The following is a 16,258-nucleotide window of genomic DNA, read 5'->3' as shown; positions in this document are numbered from 1 at the left end:
GTCCTCAGCAGCAAGATTTATCTTTTGTCAATAGAAATAACACCTACTGGACCCTGAAAAGAGCATAGTTTTGAACTGACTGGTTTAACAGATCTTCAAGGAAACAAAACTCTCATCCAACACAAAAATATCTTTAAAGGAACACATTATCTTTTTAGAGCTCTAAATATTGAGATATCTGCTTAAGTTTTGTTTCTCCCCAACTTGGGTGAACCTACTTATGACCTGAGAATTTTAGAGAGAATTCATATAAGGAGCTAAATACTAAATAGTAGAGGTCAAAGGCTTAACAGAATGAAGCTATACTGCAACTGCTCACTTTCTAAACCTGCCCCCTAGATCTATGTCTATTTATAAACTAGAATCATGAATATCACCAGAGAAACAGATGTAAGAGAGATGCAGGAGTATATAGTTTTAAGCATATTAAAATGATCTTTTTTCTCTCACTCACAGAAAACTCTATCAGGAATTTGAAAGCGTAGTAAAATAATAAAACAGCTTGCACACAGCTTGCTTTGTTTTTGGTAAGTCTTAATTTATAACAAAGAAGAAAGAAAAGCTAAAAGGAAGCCAGGGAACAAAAGTAAACAGGCAGTAATAAAATCAATTTTGTTTAAATACACCATCAGAAGGCCTGAATCACATTCCTATTTACCCTATTCCTTGTTAAGAAAAGAAAAACCACCCAAACAATCTGTATGATAATTTCTTTAGAATACTTTATTTGATCCAATGTGAACTAAAAAAATTTACTTTTTAGACAATCAGGTCAATTTTCTGAGTAGTCTGTGGTCTGAATTGCTTCAGTGGAGTTACTAAAAAGGCAAATGATTTGCCACAAATCTGCTGACATCTGAAAAACATCTAATGGGAAATTCTTCTATTTTGGTCACTTTTCATTCTAATGTATCCACATAAAAGCAGGACTAAAAATTTTAATCCAACAAAAGAGAAGCCTGCACAAAGTCTAGAACACACGTTTTGAGTCTGAGCAACACGAGTGAAGAGAAAAGAACCAAAGCCAAGCTGGTTGTCTGCTTCCACTGCCAGGCAGGCTGGGTGCACTGTGGACGCCAGTCCGGGGGAGAGTGGCTTATTTCCTGCACTTACACACAGGATTCTTCTAGGTCTTTTCAAGCCCCAAGTCCAGGCAAATGTCCCACTTGGTGGACAGATGAGGGATCTAAACCCCACCGGGTTTTATTTCAATATTGTGGTATTTCAGTAATAAGCTGCTTCTGAAGATTTTCTGAGAAGTCTGTTCTCTATTAAAATAAGATAGAACTTCAAAATATGAATGTGAACATTAGAAATAGACAGCATATATTACAAACCCATTTTTGATAGGGACATTAGTAAGAATACACATTAGCTTAAAAAAACAGGCTCAGCAAATGTTGCTGATCTGCCAGTTTTAGTTCACTATTTACAAATAAGACAAAGTGAATTACAGAAAATTTTACACATTTGGTAGTTGACAGATTACTGTTTACCAATAATGCTCTATTGGAAAACTGATATATGAAGGAAGACTGGATAAGAGCCAGTTGTTACCTTCTCGATCAAATTTAAATGTACAGAAAACTAGTTAACTTTGAACAAACATTCTGCCTTGTGTGGGAATCGCTGCGGCCGGCTGATCTGAGTGGGAGGTGCCGTGTGTGGAACGGTTCTCTGGGAAGTCATCACATTATTTTCACAGACCATGGAGGTGATGGTGCCATCAGTGGTCATGGGTGAGGACAACACAAAACTATTGTTGAGTTCATGCCAATTTAAAAACTAAGACAATGGGGTAGGAAGGATATACTTTCATGATTCAATGCACATCTGCATGAACATTAAAGTGGAATCTGAGCCTCTTTTTTTTTTAAGGAGAAAAATAATAAAAACCAAGGGGAAAAGCTTAGAAGTTGTTTTAATAACTGCGTACTCCAGTCCAAAGACAAGGTATTGAGCAACATGAGCTTTGTGTATTTATGTATACACACCCAGTGTCCTACACTGTTAATACTATGTGAACAACACTCAGAGAACATCCTCAAATCGTTTCACTTTTGCTCTTTCACTCACAAGTCGCAAAGTGTTTCCCCCACCCCTTGATGACAAGCACGTCTCTGTCCATCAGTTCATTCTAATACTGGTAGACGCTGTCGGCTTCCTCTAGGAGGTGCCCACCGTAGGCAGGATATACCACAGCAACACTTAAATAAAAGCATTTTTTCTTTTCTTTCTTTTAAAAACAACTGATATAAGTCCATGTCACTTTACTTTATGTGCACTGGCCTCTCGTCTGACTTCAGGCGTTTTCTGCGAGGCTGAATAAAGTCTTCGTCAGAGTCCTCAGTCACCTCACCGTCATCCTCCTCCTGCTCAAACTCTGGCAAAGGCGCGAAGGTCCTGTCTGAGTAGATCTCTGTGAGTTTATCTTCAAAGTACAATGCCACTGCCTTCCCTGCCTGTGCTACTTCTGAGTCAGCCTGCAAGCAAAAGAGAGGAGCCGTCACCCGTGGGCAGTGCACACGCCTTCACCAAGCTTGCATGGTCTGAAAAGCTTACCTTCAAATTAATCTCTTGTGTGTCTGCATAAACTTGAACAACTTTCATCATCTAAAAAGGACACCAGAGTCAAAAAAAAAGGGAAATTATAATCCTTTCTAAGTTAAGAAACGGCATAGGATTGGCGACGAGTCAGCCATACGAGGGAACAGACTGCTATATAAATGCTTGCTCAACTTCATACAACATGACCAACTTTGTGTACAACACCCTGTTGCTAATGCTGCTGTGAAGCTTCCAGAAATCTCATTCCAAATCATCAAGGTCAACTTTAGCAAGAATAATCTACCCAAGAAGAAAATATTTGTGAAACAAGTGAAAAGAAATACTGCTTCTAAAAACTGTAGAGCTTTCGACAAAACAACCAGAGTTTATCTTTATACGGATGGCAATACAGTAACCACAAATTAATTTCTCATAAATGTCATATGCGCATTCTTGTCAACTTGAGTTCATGAAGGACTTGGGATTATTATTTTGTAAATGGAAATTAGTAAGATTTTACTAATTTACTCTTGTGGCATATTTGCTACTTTTCACCTTACAAGGATTTTTCTTTTTCTTTTTTTTTGGGGGGGGGGGGAGGGTAATTCAAGTCCTGGGACTTGAATTCAGGGCCTGGGCGCTGTCCCAGAGCCTCTTTGTGCTCAAGGCTAACGCTCTACCATTTGAGCCACAGCGCCACTTCCAGCTTCTTTTGAGTAGTTTATTGGAGGATAGGAATCTCACAGACTTTCCTGCTCAGGCTGGCTTTGAACTGCAATCCTCAGATCTCAGCCAACCGAACAGTTAGGATTACAGGCGTGAGCCGCTGGTACCCAGCAGGATTTTTTAAAATAATGTCACCTAAAAAGATAGATAGCTACTGGTAGACTTTACATGATTCAATGTGATTTAACTAAAACAGCACTATAAAAAGTTTTAATATTCATCTTTATGAAGACTTGATAGATTCTCATCTAATTCCATTTTTCTCTCCTACAATGAAAACTGTCCCTAATAGTAACAGACTTTATTACAAAAGTAACAAAAGTAAATTTCTTGACAGAGGCACAAATCATGTTTCTTCTTAAAGTATGTATATCATCACATTTTTATCCTCAAAAAATAAACAACTACAATGAATGAAAGTCACACTGCTGAAACCATAAAACTCATCATTATATACTCTGAGTTATTTTTCAAGATGAGCCATCAGAGATACATTTATGATTTTAAGGCTCTACATATCAATAAAATGCCAAAAATATGGGTACAGATGAATTCCTCTTCAAAGTACCCAAAATATCATATCCAATCAATTTACTTAACTGTAGATTACTTTCCATAATTAACCCAACTCACAGCTCAGGAAGGGCATTCAATACATTCTCAATATATTGTATCTAGGTACATACTCCAAATTATACATTTTAAAAATCCCTTCTTTGGAGCTGCAAATAAAGTCAAATTTTGCTTTTGAAAGAAATGAAGCAAAAAAAAATTTAATCAAAGAAAATTCTTTCACTAAAAATAAAATTTAAAAAATAACCCAAAATAAAATAAAAACCCAAAATAAAAAACACGTAAGCCAGTATTAGGTTGAAAGCTAACATACTTCATTAAACCTTTCACAGTTCTTGAAGATCAGACGAACATCAGCCACAAAATCATCTGGGATTTGGTAATGTTGGGAATGTTTTTTTTGAAGTTTCTTTTTCACGGTGGACAAATCCATTGGTTTCTTTATTATCTTGTAGTAGTTTGGTATCTAAAACAATAAGAAAAAGCAGATAAGAACTGCCCAAACATGTCTGAAAATGCATAGCATATGAATCACATGAGGTCTTTTATGCCTTCTGCTTCCGTCCTGTCCTGAGAGCCTAGGTGCCAGCCACATGTCATACCTCTTGGACGACTCCATATTCTAAACCTTTAATAAATATATATATGGAAAAGCCAGGGGAGCCCGCCAAAACAGTCACATCTGGAACAGCCAAGTTTCACTTATTATTTTGTCCCTTTTTAAGAGAATATGGCCAGGCATGAGTGGCTCACACCTGTAATCCTAGCTACTCAGGAGGCTGAGATCTGAGGATCACAGTTCAAAGCCAGCCTGGACAGGAAAGTCCGTGAGACTCTTATCTCCAATAAACCACCAGAAAACTGAAGTGGAACTGTGGCTCGATTGATGGAGGAGGAAGAGGAAGAGGAGGAATTGCTGTTATGATCAGAGCATCGTATCTTTTAGAAGATATCTCAGGAAAATATGATTTTATATCAAAAAGAAGTCTCAGCTTGTAACAATGGAGGAGACAAGTTTACTATTAATCATTTACTGTTCTGACCCTTTACTTTTGGCCAAAAAGTTTTCCACAGATGGAATATAACTGAATATGGAGAAGCTATTTAAGGCTTGTTTATTGTGGCCTATTTTGAAGCGGAGTCTATGTAGCCTAGGGTAGCCTTGAACTCTGGATTTTACTGTATCAGTCTTCTGAGCCTTGGGTCACTCTCTTAATCCCAGAAGAACTATCTAAATACTTCATGAAAAGAAACATAGGCTTTAAATCTGTACTTTAAATTCATTTCTCAGCTTACTCAGCAAAAAGTCAACTATCATTTAATATTTTCTTGCCTGCAGCATATGCAATAATATATTATTGAATTAATAGCCAGCAAATAAAATGTATATATCATATTCTTATGCTACTTTTTAGGCACTGAAAACTTCTGGGGTACTTTAGATCCTTGATTCTTAATAACAAGAGTCATCACAGAATAAACAAAAAGTAGTTTTTTTTCCTAGTGTCTTTTCTCAATCTTGACTAAATCAGAGGGTTTTATCATAGCAGAGCTAGCAAACACATGTGTCAGTGTTTGTATAGGACACTGTTGTGATCTCACACAGTGATGCACATTTGACACCCCAGCCTTGATGGAGAGGACTGCAGTTATAGAGAAACCAACCAACCAACACTAAACAGAAAGGAAATGCAGAAGATTATATAATGTCTCCTGGAAGATCACAAGTTTGAGGCCAGCCAACCGAAAGTTTGAGGCCAGCCATCCTAGTCTATTCAGACCCTATCTCAAAAATGAGAGTTTGCCTAACATGCATGAAGCCCTGGGTTCAATTCCTCACTACCACATAAACAGAAAAAGCCAGAAGTGGCACTGTGGCTTAAGTGGTAGAGTGCTAGCCTTGAGCAGAGAGAGGCTCAGGGACAGTGCCCAGGCCCTGAGTTCAACTCTAGAACTGGCCAAAAAATAAAAGAAGAAGAAAAGAGCTGGGCAAAGTGGCTAAAGCCTGAAATCCTAAGCTAAGTGGGAAAGGTCATGGATTGAGGTAAACCCAGGCACAGACGTTCTTTTTTTTTTTTTTTGGGGTCCGGTTGTGGGGCCTGTACTCTGGGCCTGAGCGCTGTCCCTCAGCTCTTCAGCTCAAGGCTAGTGCTCTACCACTTGAGCCACAGCGCCACTTCCGGCTTTTTTTCTTTTTGCTTATGTGGTGCTGAGGAATTGAACCCAGGGCCTCAGGCATGCAAGGCAAGCGCTCTACCATTGAGCCAACTTCCCAGCCCCACACAGATGTTCTTGAGACACGATTACACAGAGCTTGTGGTGTGCACCTGTTACCCTAGAGACGGGGAGAAGCACAAGCAGGAAGATAGCCGCCCAGTCATGCCAGGCAAAAGACCCTGCAAAAAATCCAAGGAGTCGTGGTTCAAGTACTTAATTAAGTACCTGCTTTACCTGAGTTCAATCCAGCACTGACTCCCTCAAAAAAAAAAAAAAAAAAAGCCAGGTGCCAATGGCTCTCGCCTGTCATCCTGGCTCCTCAGGAGGCTGAGATCTGAGGATCGTGGTTCAAAGCCAGCCCAGGCAGGAAAAATCCGTTAATTATCTCTAATTAACCACCAGAAAACCCAAGTGGCACTGTAGCTCAAGTGGTAGAGAGCTAGTCTTCAGCTAAAGAGCTGAGGGACAGTGCCTAGGCCTCAGAGTTCAAGCCCTACAACTGGCAAAGAGAAAGAGACAGAGAGAGATAAGAGAAATGGAGAAAGGAGGAAATAAAAGTTGCTTGATAGCCGGGCGCTGGTGGCTCACGCCTGTAATCTTAGCTACTCAGGAGGCTGGGATCTGAGGATCGTGGTTCAAAGCCAGCCTGGGCAGGAAAGACCTTGAGACTATCTCCAATAAACCACAAGAAAACCGGAAGTGGTGCTGTGGCTCAAGTGGTAGAGCACTTGCCTTAAGCTGAAGAGCTGAGGGACAGCACCCAAGCCCAGAGTTCAAGCCCCATGACCGGCAAAAAAAAAAAGTTGTTTGATGGAAGAACTAAGTTTTCTGATTCCTAGTTCAATGTTCTTTTCATTGTAATTGTTTCTCTTACATTTTAAAAGTAAAAAAGATTAATTTTAAAAGTTAAAAAAAATTCACTGTCTTATCAGGGCAATAAAATCTCTTAGAGCAAACTATTATTTTTTAAGATTGAGATTGGGTTTTGACAATTTCACTAATTACCTGGTACTCTACCACCTGAGCCATGCCTCCAAACCCTGTAATCCTTTTAAAAAACAGGGTATAGCTAAGTGGCCCAAGATGGCCTCAAACTCCCATTCCCCACCCCAGTGGGAATAATAATATGACCCATCACACCCAGCCCAAGAATCTGTAATTTTAATCAAATGAATTGGTACATCTACTTAGATCTAATAAAATTCCTGATTCATTAAGTACTTACTATGTTCCAAAGTACTACACTTAACACCTTACACAGGTTGTCTTATGTACTCTTCAAAATGATAAAGTAACAAGTGTTAGAATCATTACACAATGTAAGTATCAAATTGTCACCTTATGTTCCATAAATTATACAACAGAAAATTTTTTTTCTAAGATGAGATAGGGAAAGAAAAGATGTTGATTAAAGGATTTAAACTGTAATTTGATTGGAAGGTTAAGTTTGAGATCTACTGACTCTTGTGGTACCTACAGTAATATATTACACATTTCAAAATTGTTAAATAGGTTTAATAATCTCACCACAAGTATGTTCAATTGGTGAGATGATGGGTGGATGTATGAAAATCTTTATTAAACTTGACCAAGTCTTTCTATATATACATAGATCACAACGTAAAGCCATACCCCATTATTATTTGTCAAAATAACTTTTAAAGAACCTCAGAAAATGTTGAGTCTTGGAGGACCTTAAAAGCTTAATCAGGAAGACTGAGCTTCACTACAAGCTCAGAAGTCTGGAGTAAGGTAAAGCCCGTATTCTCAACATGAGATGACTTCATCACCAAAACAAGTAGATCCGGGTTTGCAACTCACCGAAACAGGAACAGGCTCCTGGAATTCAATACTTAATTCATGGCAATAGAGGTAAAGCAGAAGGCGTTCACATTTCTGGTACCACAAAGAAAAGGAAGACATATTTAGTATCACCTCATCTCTGGTAAGATATTTTTGACAATAAGATTGATTGCACTGTGAAATGTTACATATTTACATGTCTACATATCAGCTATCTAAACAAACATATTCAAAAGGAAGCCCATCTGCCTCCCATATATTTTTGAAATTATGTCCTGTTCTATCTGAAATAAATGAAGTGTGCCTTTATTCTAATATAACTAAGGTAACAAGCACTGTTTATAGAAACAAAACATAGTTATAACACCAACATACAGCACTTTGTGCAAAAATTTGTGAATTATTTGGTAAGAAGCAAATAAATTATTACTTTATGGTAATAAGGAAATAAATTATTACTCTTGCAACACACAGTAATTCTCTCAAGTGAGCAAATCAAGTATTCTTACCCTTATTTCAAGTTGACTCTACTCAGGTTCAACATATATACAACCCATCTCTCCTCAATCCAATTACAAAATTTTTCTTTGCACATCTACTAAGTTTCCAGGTGTATTTTGCATTTGTAGTTTTCTATCTACTTAAAATGTCTGCTAATGTAAGTTCATACACATTCAACACACAGTGGAGAAAAGATTTTGCAAGTCTACTGAATCACACTTAATGGCCACAGAACTAGGTGGAAGACATTTTATCCTCAGAAATGAGCCTACAATCAAATCAGCAACAGCAACAGCCAGAGTACAGTGAAGAAAGAACATTTGATTTCATTTCTAACTTATCAGAAACTTAGAAGATTTTAAGGCATATATGTGATAGGCTTCTTAGCTTTTTTTGGGGGTGGGGGAGGAATGCTGGTACTAGGGCTTATACTTAGGATATGGTAATGTCCTTTAGATGTGATAGGCTTCTTAGCTTTTTTTTTTTTTTTGGGGGGGGGGGAAATGCTGGTACTAGGGCTTATACTTAGGATATGGTAATGTCTTTTAGCTTTTTTGCTCTAGCCCTAGTACTTCCTACCACTCGAACCATAACTCTACTCTGTCTTTTCTGGTGGGTAACTGAAGATAAGAGTCTCATGGATTTTCTTGCCTAGGTTAGCTTCAAACCATGATTTTTAGCCTCCTGGGTAGCAGCACCCAAACTTCCTTTTTTTTTTTTAAAAAAGAACACTTCAATATAAAAAATTGGGTTAAAGGTGGAACAAGAATAGACAGAGAAACCAGTTACAAAATTATGGTAATAGTCTAGATAAGAAATTATGATGGGGCTGGGAAGGTGGTTCACTGGTAGAGTGCTCGCCCAGCATGCATGAAGCTCTGGGTCTGTTCCTCAGTACCACATAAACAGAAGAAGCCGGAAGCAGTGCTGTGGCTCAAAGTGGTAGAGTGCTAGCCTGGAGCAAAAGAAGCTCAGGGACAGTGCCCAGGCCTTGAGTTCAAACCCCAGAACTGGAGGGAAAAAAAAAAAAGTTATGATGGCAGTCTAGGGTTGTCATGGCTTGGATTCCTCATTTCTAATAGGCTTCTAAACTGAGCCATGGAAGTGAATAGTGATAGGGAATACTGAGAAGGGAGAATAGTTATTTTATGTTATTTGATTTCTTTTGGGGGGGAGGGTAAAGATTAAAATCAAGATTTTTAAGGGCTGAAGGTATATGACTCAGTGGTAGAACTAGCCTGAGATCCTGAGTTCAAACCCTAATATGGCCCTAAAATAGATTTTAGTTAGAATATGTTAAGTGAAGAAGCTGCATAAGCATCACAAACTGAGGAATATTAGAAAAGATTTCAGAAATACTAATATGCCATCAGATCGTGGAACTATAAAACTCTAAAGGTCTGTGTAACACATAGACAAACAGAAGCAACAACCCTAGGTAGATAGGTTAACAAATCGGCATATTTGACACTTACCCTTTGGTCCACAGGGCTCAATCCCTGTACGGTTTTCCCCTTCTTGCTGTGCTGCAAATTATCACAATCATATTCAACTTCTGGCTTCCCAATATCTCTGCAAAACGTGCATATCCAGTCCCCACTGTGCAAGAAGACAGGCAATTAGTTCATGTGATTGTAATGAAGTGTGCTCTAGACACAAACTCCCTGAATTCAATTTTGTTTTCTTTAGTTTTGTATTTTGGATAAAGACGGGTTGCCACATTACATGAACCTACTTCCTGAATAAAAGATATGGAGAGCCTTGGTGTCTTATACTATGTTGTCATGTGTTATACTTGCCAATCATAAATTAAGACTTATTTCATGTCAACTCAAAAGATAGAATACAGAAACACACACGGATAAGTACCAGCACAGCACATGTACAAATAAATACCCCTCATCTTTTTAATACTCTTCTTTTTTTTGGGGGGGGTGGGTGCATTTACTGGTGGGTTTGAATTAAGAGCCTCATGCTTGCTTGCTAGGCTAGCATTCTACAACTTTAACCATGCCTCCAGCCTAGTTGTTTGGGAGAATGAGTCCAGCAATCTTTTCTGCCTAGGCTGGCCTAAGCCACAATGCTCCAGATTTCAACCTCCCTGAGTGGCCAGGATTGTTAAGTGTGACCCACTGGCATTTGGCTCTCCTTATCGTTTCATTCTGATAAAGTCTATACTTCTTTTTTTTTTTTTTACCAAACTGTATCAAACTAGAAATTCCAGTTGGACACTGGTGGCTCACAGCCATCATGTACACCAAGAAAAATACTAAGTTTTCACTCAAACAAAAATAAAAAATAAATAAAAAGAAAAGGGAAAAAGAAGTGACTCAGTGGTAGAGTACTTGCCTGGCATACTGAAGGCCCCAGGTCTGATTACAAGTATAGCAAGCAAAACAAGCATATAGACAAATAAGGTAATAAATTCAGAGTTAAAAAAACACAAGTACAGCCAGGTGCTGATGGCTCACACCTATAATCCTAGCTACTCAGAGGATTGCAGTTCAAAGTCAGCCCATGCAGGAAAGACTGTGAGAATCTTATCTCCAATGAACTACCAGAAAAACTAAAGTGAAACTGTGGCTAAAAGTGGTAGAGTGCTCACCTTGAGCAAAAAAAGAGCCTAGGGACAGTGCCCAGGCCCTGAGTTCCAGCTCCAAGAAAGACAAATAAAAAAACAAAAACAAAAAAGCACCACAAGTACAACTGGGTGAAGTGGCACATGCCCATAAATCCCAGATATTCAGGAGTCTGAAGTGGGAAGATCAGGTGTTGGAAGCCAACTGGGGCAAGTTAGCAAGTTTCTGTCTCAAAGTAAAACATAAAAAGGTCTGGGAATATAACTTAGTAAAAGCCCAGAATATGTGAAGCTCTAGGCTCAATCCCAGTACAAACAAACAAACAAAAAAGGCCTAAGGATTCTACAATTTCTTTTTTGTATCAGTACCGGTGCTTGAACTCAAGGGTTCTCACTCTCATCTGTGACCACTCTACAACTTGAGCTACACCTTCTACTTCTGGCTTTTGCTGGTTATTACATCTAAGAGTCTTAGATCTGTCTCTCTGGACTGGCTTTGAACTACAGTCCTTGGATCTCTGCCTCCTGAGTAGCCAGGATCATAAGCACCAAATCTCACTGCTTATAAATGCAAAACTGACACTTGAAAATCAGGTATCCAAAGTCCCAGAAGAATTGTAAGTACTCTACACACATATTCACTGTACTGAATGAACTAGGATTATAAATTTACCTAGGATGCTCACCTATGAATATTTTTGTGTGTGGTTTGTTTGTTTGTTTTGGCTAGTCCTGGGGCTTGAACTCAGGGCCTAGGCACTGTCCCTGAGCTGCTTTTTCTCAAGACTAGCACTCTACCACTTGAGCCACAGTGCCACTTTCAGCCTTTTCTGTGTATGTGGTACTGAAGAATTGAACCCAGGGCTTCATGCATGCTAGGCAAGCACTCTACCACTGAGCTACTTTCCCAGCCCACCTATGAATGTTTTAATGCTTCTAACTCTTATTTAGCAGACTCTTAAGGACAAACTTTACATTCTCAGTCTCTTTACCCATCTTTACTTCATCTACAAAGAATTTAGTAACTGCCCACACAAAGTCAATAAAGGAAAAACATTCTTAACTGGGAATGATGGTGCAACATTTGCAATCCCTGCACGTGGGAGGCCAAGGCAGAAGGATTACAAGTTCAAGGCCAGCCTGGACTACATAGCAAGAGGGTCTCATTTAAGGTTTGAACATTTTGTCATCCTAATATTTTTTCTGAAAGCTAATACAAATGGAGCAAATGACTGTTTTACAGAAATACTACGCAGTGGTTAAGAAGGCTATACGACTTTTCAAGTTTTTCAGAAACAGCTTTCTGTTATATTTTTAGCTTTTGAAAATAACAGAGACAAAATGGATTGTTCCAGTGGTACCTTGGAAAGCTAAGAAGTGTTGGAACATGACAAGTTAGATGAAAGACCTTTGGACACTTTTCACAGCACAACAGATCCCCTCCATTCTGGCAGACGGCACACCAGTCCTCGTTGGGGTCCTCGTCTTTGCTGCTGCCATCTCCTCCAATCCTGGCCGACCTGTGTATGAGGCTTCGCACTGGAGACTTTCCGTTAACTAGGCCACTGAGCCCAGACTGTTTGCAGCTTTCATTCACGTCAGTGGGCTCAGTCTTCACGTGGTTCTCTAGGCTGGCTAATGTGTCCAGCTCACTCTCTAGATGCAGGTTAGTTGAGAGAGGTGGTGTCAAGCTACTCTCGGGGCTGCTCAACTAAGACAAAAAAGACAAATTCTTGAAAAAATCATTTTATCCTTATGGCACACAATGTGCGTTTATTTAAAAATTATGTCAGTATCCATACTGATAAACTAACGTTAACTTAAAAATCTACTTTATAAATCCTATTAGTGACAGTAAAGAATGAAAATAACCTCAAAATTATTTAGATATGCTAATGTATGATTTTAGAATGTCTATCCATCTAGTGTGGGGGAGGAGGGTTCAACTACATAAAAGGAAATTAGTTAAAAATTAAGTACACTGTCTGAAGTTAAGCAGTTGCATTCTTTCCTACAGAGAAAGCTGCCTATGACACATTATTTTCCCATCAAGAATCTGTTGTATAGAGTTTGAGAAACATTCTGTATTGTCCTCCACCCACCTACCTTTCTACTAATATAGGAAGGCTGTGTAAAATAAACATGGGGGGGGGGCAGTCTGGGGGTTTGAAGGCAAGGCCTCATGCTCTTGGTTTAGCATTTTTTTCCCTCAAGGCTGGAGCTCTACCACCTGAACCACACTTTTGACTTTTTGCTGATTAACTGGAGATGTCTCTTAAGATTTGTCTCCCCAGGGTGGCTTTGAACCTCAATCCTCAGATCTCAGCCTCCTGGGTAACTAGGATTATAGGCAAGAGCCACCAGTGTCCAAACTCATCATCAATTCTTATGGGGGAACTTCCCAAGTTAAGTTTACTAAAGACTAAATCTATTGTTCTCTGACATGAATTTTTATGTGTCATTGAACATACTAATGCCTTGATGTTATTTTTTATTTGGGGGGGGGGGGGGGGGGAAGGGGTCCGGTCGTGGGGCCTGAGCTCTGGGCCTGGGCGCTGTCCCTCAGCTCTTTAGCTCAAGGCTAGCGCTCTACCACTGAGCCACCATCCCAGCCCTGCCTTGATGTTCTTACATGCCAAAAATATAGTAATACAGATGCCTAGATAGGAAGGAAAACAAAAATCAAAATTTCTAAATGAAAGGGACTTAGGCCTTCCTCCATTCTAAATTATAAATTTTATAAAACATCCTATTTAAAGCAACCCTTGGATGGCTAAAAATTCATAAACCTTTTAAGGCAATTTCATTACCAATCTTTAACCAATTGTTTTCTTTCACATAAATGTTTTTTTGTGTGTGGTACTGAAGTTTTCAACATGGGGCTTTGACAGACAGGCCCTATTATTCCAACCTCCATACTGAGGGTTGAAGCCTGAGCCTCCTGGGACCTCAGCCATACAAGAAATCTAAACGCTCAAGGACTATAGCTAAGGGTCTTTTGGGGGCATGAGATTCAATATGGATGAGATGACTAGTAAATTTAGAATAGACAATATCAGCTAATACAAAATGTGGGGAAAAAAATCAGGTTGCGGATATTCCTTGGTGGTGGGGGCTTGCTTAGTATACACGAGGCTCTCAGTTTGACTCCCAATACACCCTGATGTACACACACACATACACACACACACACACACGCACGCGTACACACACACACACACATACACACTGACAAGATAGAGCCTTATTTAGCATTATTACAAAAATATTAACAGAATAAAATTTCAAAGGCAATTTCAAATGCATACTGAATTTTTTCTGATTACAGTTGACTCAGATGATAAAAATGAATTAGAAGAAGAGATATGTGGCTTGTGTCAGACATACAAACAGAAACAGAGATCCCCAGAAGCTAGACGGAGGTGAACTTTCTACCAGTGAAGCAACGCCCACAGGCCATGTCAGACAGACCCACAGGGATTTACCATGCAGGCACTCCTCCTGCCGTCTTCGGCCTTCTCTTGCTTCACAGCCCCGGAGAAGCTGCACACTTCATCTTCCATCCCAGGTTCCTGCTTGACCTTCACTTGATCTGACTTGAAACTAAGACCTGTCTTCTCAGCAGTTCTCCCTGATGATCCACAGCTAATAAATAACACACAAAGGTCACATGTATGAACTACGATGTAAACAAAAATAATTACATGAAAAGTATTTATTAAAGTGAAGACAATAGAGAACAACCACACACAAGGTAAGGATACCTCATAATGCAGTTTAGAGGAATGTGATGGGAGCCTACCTGCAAATCTCCTTAAAAATGTAAACCCGACTTTCAGATGATCCTAAGAATACATTTCTTTTCTTTTCTTTTTTTTTGGGTCCGGTCATGGGGCCTGAACTCTGGGGATGGGTGCTGTCCCTCAGCTCACCAGCTCAAGGCTAGCGCTCTACCACTTGAGCCACAGCGCCACTTCCGGCTTTTTTCTTTTTGCTTATGTGGTGCTGAGGAATCAAACCCAGGGCCTCAGGCATGCAAGGCAACCGCCCCTACCACTGAGCCACCTTCCCAGCCCAAGAATACATTTCTTAATCTGAGGCACTTTTAGTAAAAATCATTTTCTAGGGGCAGTACAGGTTGAATTTTCTGTATTTGAAATACTTGGGATTAGTTTTCTGATTAGGGAATTGTCTCAAACTTTGAAACTGTGCAAATGATGGACAGAATGGAACCCAAGTCTGAATTCTAAATATCAAATTCACTTAATGTTGCTTACACAAACATAATCAGAAGGTAATTTTATGCAGTATTTTAAGTGAAACCTTCATTTTTTAAAATTTTAATTAAAAAAATTTTTTTTGTGGGTTGTGGGGCAAGAATTCTAGGCTGGGCACTGTCCCTGAGCTCATCAAGGCTAGTTAGTGCTCTACAACTTGAGTCACAGCACCACTTCCGGTTTTCTAGTGGTTAATTGGAGAGAAGAGTCTCACAGACTTTCCCTCCTCTGGCTGGCTTTGAACTGTGATCCTCAGATCTCAGCCTTCTGAATAGCTAGGATTACAGGTGTGAGCCACCAATGCCTTCCTTTAATTTTATTTTTTATCATTACTATAAAGATGGTATACAGAGGGGTTACAGTTTATATAAGTCAGGTAATGAGTACTTACTTTTCTTTTTGGAGTTTTCCCTTCCCATTCCCACTCATAAATTAGATAAATCATTTTCAACACAGTATCTAATGAGTACCACAGCTGCATTTGTTCAACCTCTGTCCCTCCATTTCTGTGTCCCACACCCTTCATTTTTGACTGTGGCCTACCACATGAGGTCAGGTTTGGGATTTTCCCTTGAGGTATGGCATGTCAGCAATTTTAGAGCACTTTGGGAATGTGGCTTAGCATGCATGAAGCCCTAGGTTCCATTCCTCAGTACCACACACACAGAAAAAACACAAAGTGGTGTTGTGGCTCAAGTGGCAGAGTGCTACCCTTGAGCTAAAGCAGCTCAGTGATAATGCCTAGGCCCTGAGTTCAAGCCCAGGACTGACAAAAATAAAATAAAAAGGAAGACAGGTACGTGACTGGAACCAGTTCTATGAAGCTCTGTTCAGAGAAAGGAGTAACTGCTAACTAATGAGTAACTACTACTATCAAGTTACCAATTATTTCAAGTAGTATTAAAAAGCCAAACAAATATTTAACAGGATGAATATTCAGAATTCATAGACACACACTCATACACACACAAATTGTCTAGTATTAAACAATTAGCTCTTAAAACTTTTTGGCTTGATTATGGTTCTGCACATGGTC

The 16,258-nt window shown here is 39.3% G+C and overlaps 1 protein-coding gene across 3 annotated transcripts in view; it reads right to left on the bottom strand.

Annotated features, from left to right (window-relative positions):
• Positions 1-700: 700 nt before the first annotated feature.
• The window catches only part of Trim33 (tripartite motif containing 33), a 76,786-nt gene continuing 61,228 nt past the window's right edge, over positions 701-16,258 (bottom strand). Inside the window, exons 14-21 of one of the 3 annotated variants that reach the window (XM_042692266.1) lie at positions 14,431-14,590; positions 12,307-12,656; positions 9,843-9,966; positions 7,885-7,959; positions 4,160-4,312; positions 2,563-2,613; positions 2,275-2,483; positions 701-1,268 (exon numbers count right to left, since the gene is read on the bottom strand). In XM_042692266.1, the coding sequence (XP_042548200.1) occupies positions 1,187-1,268; positions 2,275-2,483; positions 2,563-2,613; positions 4,160-4,312; positions 7,885-7,959; positions 9,843-9,966; positions 12,307-12,656; positions 14,431-14,590 (1,204 nt within the window). In that variant the 3' untranslated portion in view covers positions 701-1,186. Of the gene's footprint in view, positions 1,269-1,903; positions 2,484-2,562; positions 2,614-4,159; positions 4,313-7,884; positions 7,960-9,842; positions 9,967-12,306; positions 12,657-14,430; positions 14,591-16,258 lie in introns of those variants that run through there. The other 2 variants (XM_042692267.1, XM_042692268.1) reach the window with 2 other exon arrangements.

Source organism: Dipodomys spectabilis, unplaced genomic scaffold (genome assembly GCF_019054845.1).
Source record: "Dipodomys spectabilis isolate Male_0828 unplaced genomic scaffold, ASM1905484v1 ptg000148l, whole genome shotgun sequence".
NCBI lineage: Eukaryota > Metazoa > Chordata > Mammalia > Rodentia > Heteromyidae > Dipodomys > Dipodomys spectabilis.
Note: the sequence above shows the minus strand (reverse complement) of the source record. Positions and strands in the feature narration are given on the sequence as shown.